Source organism: Morone saxatilis, unplaced genomic scaffold (assembly GCF_004916995.1).
Source record: "Morone saxatilis isolate NCDOM2014 unplaced genomic scaffold, NCSU_SB_2.0 Contig9, whole genome shotgun sequence".
In the NCBI taxonomy this organism is placed as follows: Eukaryota; Metazoa; Chordata; class Actinopteri; family Moronidae; genus Morone; species Morone saxatilis.
In genome coordinates, this window is record NW_023340268.1 from 12632089 (window position 1) to 12640674 (window position 8586).

Genomic DNA, 8586 nt, shown 5'->3' on the forward strand with positions numbered 1-8586 from the left:
AGCAGGCTACCAGCATGGTGCTAGTCGCTTGAGCTGAGTGAGCCAACCCCCGACGGCAGCAGACGCGTGTGGTTTCAATGTTGTGATTCCCTCAGCGTTATGCAGTGAATAGTTCGTGTACTGCCAAAGTTAGAAGGGGGTGAGTGTTTCCTGCAGAGGAGATAAGTTAGTGTCAGTGTAAGTATTAGTGTCGAGCTAAGGGAGGGGGGTAGAGTGGAGGAAGTAAGGAAGTTCGACGAACTAGTAGCTCAGCTTCCATGTCTTTAAACTAACCTACGTCATGTGGTTCTGCGAAACAAGACCAGTCCGACAGAGACAGATCGGATGTAGTGAGACAGTCGGTATGGGGGTGGGACGTCCGTGTTTTGTGTCTGGTCTACGTCGGGTTTCCAAGATACTCTGTCGTCCCCTGTTGTGCACTCCTGTGGCCTGAAAGAGCCAGCCTTGTGTGTCATGGTCTGGTGTGAAGTCTTTTTACGTTTAGATGTTGGTGTCTGTCTGTCTGAAGCGTCTGTCTGCACTTTTTTTGTATTGTCTGGGCACTAATGGTTTATGTGTTGCTCTCTGTTCATTTATATGGCTTTGTTGTTCGTGTTTATGTTGCGTGTGTGCGTGCAGTTCGGTGCTTGCTCTTGAGCAGGAGAATTAAGCACACACACTGATGATGGGATTATCTTGAAATATTCCTGCAGCTGGGGAGGTGTGTGGGGGATTTTTTTTTGGATATTGGGGGAGTTGTGTAGCGAATTATAGGGGCAGGACGGGTGGGATGTGAGTGGGTGAGAAGAGAGGAGAGGTCAGAGTGAAGGAGAGAGTGAGTGGGTGGGGAGGGAGGGAGGTGAGGGTCCGTATGTAAGTCTCTGTTTGACTGACGTGTGTGCATTGAGCTGCAGTCCACCAAAGCCCAAAGTTCAGCTGTGTTTTTGAGGGTTTTTGGTGGAAATCTGTGTGAGAGCATGTCGGCCCCAGTAGTATAATAAGTGTGTAGCATTCTTGCCCCCCCCCCCCCTTTGGCACACTTACACACACCTTAAGCTCTCAAAAAAAACTCAGGTCTGTTGATTGTACGAGTTTGGATGTGCTTAAATTTGAGCTGTTCAGTGTTGCTGCCTGTTGGGTTACAATGCACTGCAGTCAAGGCAAGACCTTTATACCTTAAAACTTTGGCTGAGTATTGAGTAAATAGTGAAAACTTTTTTTCCCACAGCAGGAAGAAAAATATATCTTTTCAACCCAATATGTCCACCTATCAGTTTAAGATGGTTCTGTTGTGTGCATGTAAAATCAAGGTTCTTGTTCTCTGTGATGTTGCTGAAGCTGAATAAAGTTTGTTTCTTTTATCCCCAAGCTGTTCTAAAATGACTTCGAAATGCATTAGAAATAAATTTCCATTTAATTATTATTTTTTATTTCTATAGCTCCACACTCCTATAATTCACGGTTAAGTATTTGATTTGATTACTACACACAGTGAGTGTTTGGAGTTCATTGTCCACTTTAAAGTTGTGCTAGTAACGCCATGTAATGTGTAACGTTTCATTGACAAAGTCAGACAGACGATTACTCTCTAGAACACGACACACTGACATCACCTCATGGATGACTTGAAAACAGTTAGTCATCAAGTTGTCTAACAGTTGTGTTGATTGTGCTTTGTATTATGTTTCCCAGAATTCTCTTGAGTGAGGATTTTGATGCACAACTTCTCCGTTTCCATAGAAGTTGTGCATTGTTGTGTGCTGTATGTAGGTTTGAGGCTGCAGGTTGAGGTTGCATCAGGGTTGAGGTGGTGTGGAGGAACGAGAGGCGGATAGTAGCCGAGTTCCTGCACGGTGTCACTCTGTCTCAGTGGACCCCCCCGCCCCCCTCCCCACCTCTCTTTCTCTCCTGGCCTCACATACACTTCCTCCATCTCTCTCCCTCTGTCCTTCGCTCTTTTATCCCCCCTTCTTCTTATCTGTCTAAACCTCTCTGTGGAGCTCCCCCCTCCTCCCCTCACCACCTCCCTCTCACTACCTCTCGCTCTTTCTCTCTCCCCTCCATGTCCCCCTCCCTTACACCCCCCCATGCTGTTTCGGTGCTGCTGCCTGTCTCTTAGCAACAACTGCACACCCGTTAGAGCTCAGTGAGTGCTTTTACAAACACACCCAGGAAGACACACTCATACACGCGCAGACACACACACACACGCGTGCGAGCACAAACACATCCACACACACGCAGGGTCTAGTTCCTCATTGAGGGTTGCTGCTGGCAGGCCTGTGAGTCTGCAAGCCTTTGTGGCAGTGAGATAGATGGGAAGAGAATAGATATGCTGTACAGCTACCATATACAGAATGATTGTTTCTCTCAGACTATGCACAACAGGGCAACTGCCCAAACTGGAAAATGACAGGTTCTCGTGTCTGATTTCGCACTGGCATGTGCGCACATACACTCTGTGGCGCGCAATGTGGTTGCCTTTTCTGTAAACACCACCGCAGCACCAAAAACTTTTATGCGCAGATGAAAAATGTACAAGATCCAAACATTTCAAGCAATATCATCTGGTAAGAGAGAGCTGCTCTTTGTGAAACAGATTCAACAGATCATCATGTGGGAGCACTGCACACCATCGGCTGTTTTCACAGAGACAATACTACGCCACTGTGTGTTCCAAAGCCCCAGAGCCATTCACAGTAAAATGCACCAAAACGCATTCGCTACGTATGACGGTGAATATATTGGAATGGCGGCTGATGGATGCCAGGAGTGTTTGCTTAAACAATGAATCATAGTGGGAGCGTTCGATTGGCTGGGATCTAAGCCCTGTCACAATGTCCCCCGCCGAGCACAGTAGAGAGATATTTGCATGTGTGTCTTTGTTTTGTGTGTGATTGTGCATGTCTGTATATGTGTGCATGTGACATGTATGTCTTTATGTGCAAATCGATGTGTGGGAGGATGAAGCTGTGGGGGCAAATCAGAATGTGTTTTTGTGTGTTGGTATGTGTCACCGTGTGTGTGTGTGTGAGTGACAGTGTGTGCATGTATGTGTAAGCACATGTGCAGCAATGTTTAATTAAAGCATGTGTTCTTCTCCTTCTCTCACACGCCGGTCAGATGGAGCCTTAATTAATGAATGCTGTTAATTAGACGAGAGGGAAAGTGAGAACGAGAATGGGAGAGAAGGGAGGGAGGGCGGGAGAGAGACAGAGAGACAGAACCGGGCACGGGGAGGGAGTGGGTGAGGGGGCTAAAGAAAGTATGTGTTGTGTGTGTGTGTTCATCTCCATGTGTGTGTCCCAGTTGTGTCATTCCTCAGAGCAGCAAGGCATTGAGGTTGGTCTGCTCCATGTGTGCAGCCCCAAAGTCTGCAAAACTCTCACACTCCTCCTCCTTCTCCTCCTCTACTGCTTCTTCCTCTCCTTCAACTTTTTTTCCCTCCCTCTTAAATCCGTCTGCCACTGTCTATCCCTTTTCCTACCATCCTTTCCGTGTCTCAATCATGTCTTTCACCTCCCCGTACTTCTGCCCTCTCTCATACTTTCTCACCCATTCACGCACTCCTTCCAGTGTCTTTCGCCCCCTCCCCTCCCCTCCCCGTCCTTCTCCCTCCCTCCTAATCAGAGCCATATGTTGGAGAGGGAGGCAGGGAGATCTGAGGATGGACAGGATTGTGTTGTATGTAGAGAGTGTGGTACAGTGTTGGAGCCAGCCGTGCGCATATGTGCGTGGAAGTGTGGCACACATGCTTGTATTTGTGTTTGAATGTGTGCAGGGATGCAGTCACGTGTGAGTCTAACAGCACGTGTGGGCCAGATTTCGTAAGACTTTGTTTCTGGTCTGGCTGTCTGTACTTCCATTTCTCTTCTGCTCTGGGTTTCTATAATCCTTCCATCGTTCCTGTCTTTCTGTCACCTTCATCTCTCCATCCTCTTAACACCTCTCTATTCATCACCTCTCTGCTTCCCCCTGGTGGCTGTGATTATTCACACATTCTCATTCTTTCTGCACCCTCAAAGTCTAGTGCTTTGTAATGCATTTGAATAGTTTTGGTGAAATGTGGCATGCAGTGTGACTGTGTGTGTGTGTGTGTGTGTGTGTTTGCGCTTTCACCACTATTAATTGTTCATTATAATTTATGGATTTTGACAACATCTACTCCATCAAATATGGTGAGATTGAAAAATGTGGCGCAAGTCTGGTGATCATCATGTAGTGATGATCCTCGTGTTTGTGTGTTAGTGAGCACATTGAAAATCCAGTAGAGTAGACGAAGTGGCAATGGTTTCCATGTGTACCTACAATCTGCTGGTGCGCATAGAAATGAAATACTAACTACAATTGGAGTTAAAAAATTTATATTGCAAGTCATCTTCCAAAATAATTGCGTCTGGTGCGAGATGGTGCAGCCCTCACCAAAATACTGATTCTAGTCTGGTCTGATGCATGCTGTGACATCATGTACTAATCTCTAATTCTCTTTTTCTTTCTGCTCCACCCTCCTCCACACTCCTTTCTTTTTCTCCCACCTTCTTCAACTCCCTGTCCCTTTCTCTGTCTCTCTCTTTCTTTCTCTCACTCTAGCAACCATGGGCAAAAGACAGGAGCAGAGGGGAGAGAGAGAAGTATGTGAGCTCTCCACTGCAGTATTGATGACCCAATGATCCCCTGCAGAACAGAGCCAGTCAGGCAGACAGAGTGAGGCTCAACTCAGAATCAAAATCAGAATCAGCGCCACAACCATTCGGTAAAAGCAACCAATTGAGCAGGATATGAATGGTAAATGTAATCTAATGTTGTAATGCGGCTGTGTGGGTGGCAGTTAATAGAGTAGAGTGCATTACGGATTAGGTTTATGGCCCATTGCCAAAAATGTTGACGATTATATCACACAACTACAATTTCATCTATGCTGCAAATGTTTGATTTTTTACATGTAAAGTGCTTGAAACCTTACAGTGATCAATATATTTACAATCAAGGAGTTTAGATTTCATGTCTTAGTGCAACGGGTTGATGTTAACCTATTTGTTGACTTCCTATCCAGTTGATAATATTGTTTTTATTTCTTTCCATAGGTCCTTGAATCTTCTTGCCAGCTGTTAGAGGAAGACAGCTACAAAGAAGAAACACGAATTTTCATACAGCAGAAAACATCACCCTCTTTTTCCTCCCTCAGTACCAGCAAGACCGTCAATTGAATGAGTGGCTTGTCAGATCACCTACATTCAGGCCAAACTGGGGCTCCAGTGGGCTGTGGTGGGACTCAGGCAGAGGTAAAAGCGTGTGTGGGGGGGCTGGAGGGGCTGGCGGGACCTGAGCTCTGGACCAGGGAGCTCGGGCTCCAGGAGGGGTCCCAGGATCCCTCTAACGATGGACTGGCACCGGTGACTTCCGACCACTTTCCCTCCTCCTCTCCTACCGCCCTGGCCAACGGCCTCCATCTGCAGAGACGGCTGGCGCACAGCTCCTGCCGGCGGAGGCAGACAGAGACTCATACTACTGCTGAGACGCATACATTTGCAGAGACACTTAGAAACATGCAAACGCACACAGACCCAGATGTGCATGCACACGCTGTTTCACACTCACACATAGATAATTGTGGACACATGGATATCAACACACATACAGGGTCTGTAGTGCCAGAACGCTCCAGAACTCTCACACCAGAGGCCATACACACAACTTCACCTCAAGCCCTGTCTTTGGCACATGGCAATCATCCTGCCTCCACCAATCAGCTGGCAGCACCAGTCCTCACTGCAGAGACAGACATGCCCTCAACCTTTTGTCCAGTCCCTGGTGGTCCAAACCCAAACATAGGCTCCTCTCCTCTTCCTGTGGAGGCAGAGAAAAAGTATGCACTCCGCAGCTCTGGACGTCCCCGCTTCCCCTGTCACCTGCGCAAATCCTCCCGCCTCCGCCGAAGCATAGAGGATGTGGAGAAGAGAGCAGGGAGAGAGAGGGGGGGAGAGGAGGAGCATGAAGTATTGGAGGAGAAGATCTGGAGGGTTAAAGAGGAGGAGGTGGCTGTTGTTGAGAAAGAAGAGCGTTCGTCTGTGGAGGCTGTTCTCCCCACGGTTCCCTGCCCTACAGACATCGCTTTTGCTCTAACTGTACCTAAACCTGTTCCTAAAGCCATACCAAAACCTGGACCCAGATTGGGGCATAGACCTGGCCCTAAATCCAGGTCTAGACCCGCACCAAAATCTGTGCATAAAGCAGCTCCTAAAAGTGTCATGAGAAAGCGTCAGGCAGCCCAATCCATAGCTCATCGCGCTACCCCTCATCTCTCTTTTGCAAACACATCCACCATCCCTGCACCTTTGCTAGCTGTGAAGGACGAACCTGTTGCAGACTTGGGGGCATCTACTTCCGGTAACCGGAGACGTGGGCGCTTTGTGGGCGTAAGTTAATTTATAGTTACGTATCATTGTAGTAACTCATTGACCTAAATTTCATATCATGTATGGAATACATTTATTTGATTTGCATATGTTTTATATTGGTCTCTACTTTACAGGTGAGGAAGATTGTTGTCAAGGTGGCTCGCATCCCTGTGAGCCTTAGCCGCCGACAGAAGAGCTACAAGATTTCCAACTTGGAGACAGTTACAGGGACAGAGAAAGGCCAAGATGGTAGTGTGGAGGGCCCAGAGGTTGTTCGAGAGCCGACTGCACTTCTCCGCATGAAGAACAATGGAAAGAGTGTTATGGTGATGTTCCCCCCTGGTGAACTGCCTGTCATACTCAAACGCAGGAGGGGACGACCACCTAAACAGCCTCTGCCTGGAATACCGGGAGAGCCTCAGAATGCTGGGAATGCTGGTGGTAATGGAGACCAGCCCAAGAAGCCCCAGAGGCGACGTCGGACTAAACTCCCTTCCCCTTATCCATCTTATGTTAATGATACTAATGATGTGAAAACAGAGTATGGGGATGTTCTGTCCAAACTGGCCTTTTTAAACCGCCAGCCCCCTGCCACTGGCCGCTGCTCTCCCCCTCGCTGCTGGACACCCAGTGAGCCAGAAAGCTTTCATACTCCCCTGGAAAATCCTGGAATATCCACCCTGCTCCACCGGCTCACAGGGTTCAGACGCCCCCGAGGTGGCAGAGGCGGCGGCGCTGGAAGAGGTGGAGGAGGAGCAGGAGGGATTGGGGGCAGTGAGCGCAATAAGAGCACATTCAGTGACTTCTTTGAATCCATTGGCAAGAAGCGGAAACCGAGTCCCCTTTCTGAGCACGGATTACCTAGGAAAAGGGGAAAGGGTGGAGGTGGAGTTGGTAGGGGAGGGGGTATTGTAGGAACGGAGCCTGGGGGAGAGAAAGTAGTCAGGAAGAGACGTGTGAGAAAAAATGGTGCATTTAAAGGGGAGGGAGTGTCCATGGGGCAGGAGTGGCCCAATGGAGCAGGTGGCTGGGGTGAGGAGGGGGGTATGGACAAGGAGAAAGGTTTAGGTGGGTATCAGCTTTGTGGATCTCCAAGGGGGGGCTTTTCCTCCTGTGAGGTTGGAAGAGGAGGTGTCTACAGCAGTCCAGGAGGAAGCAGAGGGGTTGGGCCAGCTGGGGAGGACTCACAAGGCCTTTTTGCTGGATATTTCCGGTCACTCCTTGACTCTGATGATTCATCAGACCTGTTGGACATCTCCTCCTCGCAGTCAGATCCCCGCAAAGCTTCATCCACCCCTGGTTATGAGCCATCCAGTCCAGCTACTGGTCACAGCTGGTCCCCTGCATTCCCCAAGTGGAGCACCAAAGGTGCAAGTTCTGGGGTGGAGGGTTCAGCCCAGACACATTGCTCCTCAGCCAGGCCTCCATATAGCTATGGCAGCCTGGCCCAAACATCGCCCACCACTTCTACCTATCCCAAATCCACTCCTCCAACTCTGTCACACTCTCCTAGCTCCCCCCACCCTGCCTCTTATGGCCATTACTCCTCTGGTTACTCCACCTCTTCTCCTGCAGTGCCACAGAGATCCTCAGACTGCAGCTTTGCATATGGATCTGGACACAGCAGTGGCAAGGCCACCACTGTTGGTCAAATGGGTTATTCTAGCTACCAGGCAGCAGTCAAGCGAGGTTATAGTGGATATTCTGTGACAGGTCATTCCTCCATACTGCGGGGGGAGTCGACAGGACCCACATCACCAGGAGGAGCGTACATGTCTGTGGCCAAAAGTAGCCCCTTCAGCTCCTCCTCCTCTCCAGAAGGTTACAAACAGTACAGCTCCAATCCGTGGAGCTACAGGTAAGTTACTTGTGGTGGCCTGTCACCCTAAAAACAATTATTAAAAAAGTATTGCTGTGAAATAAAGACATTTCTGAATGGCTTTTTCAAACATGAACTTTTTATGAGGTTTTAATGAATAGGTGGTTAAATGTTTTCTTCAACTAAAAAAAGAAGTACAAACTAATAAAAGTCTGACCAAAGCAGGATCAAAGAGATATGAATTACTTAAATAAATGTTTAACTCCAGCACACCATTTTCAATTTTACAATGTCCACCATGTGCTAATTAACAGTCGATACCTGACATTAGTTAACTAAGGGCTGAAACGTGCACTGTATTTATCCAGATTAGGAATCCATGGTCAGAAC

The 8586-nt window shown here is 48.2% G+C and overlaps 1 protein-coding gene across 1 annotated transcript in view; it reads left to right on the forward strand.

The window, feature by feature from the left end:
- ahdc1 (AT hook, DNA binding motif, containing 1) overlaps positions 1–8586 on the forward strand; it is a gene marked incomplete in the record, with an annotated part of 12185 nt that overhangs the window by 610 nt on the left and 2989 nt on the right. The window contains 3 exon segments of the mRNA XM_035682014.1: positions 4570–4764; positions 5064–6395; positions 6512–8235. Coding sequence (XP_035537907.1) covers positions 5187–6395; positions 6512–8235 — 2933 coding nt within the window.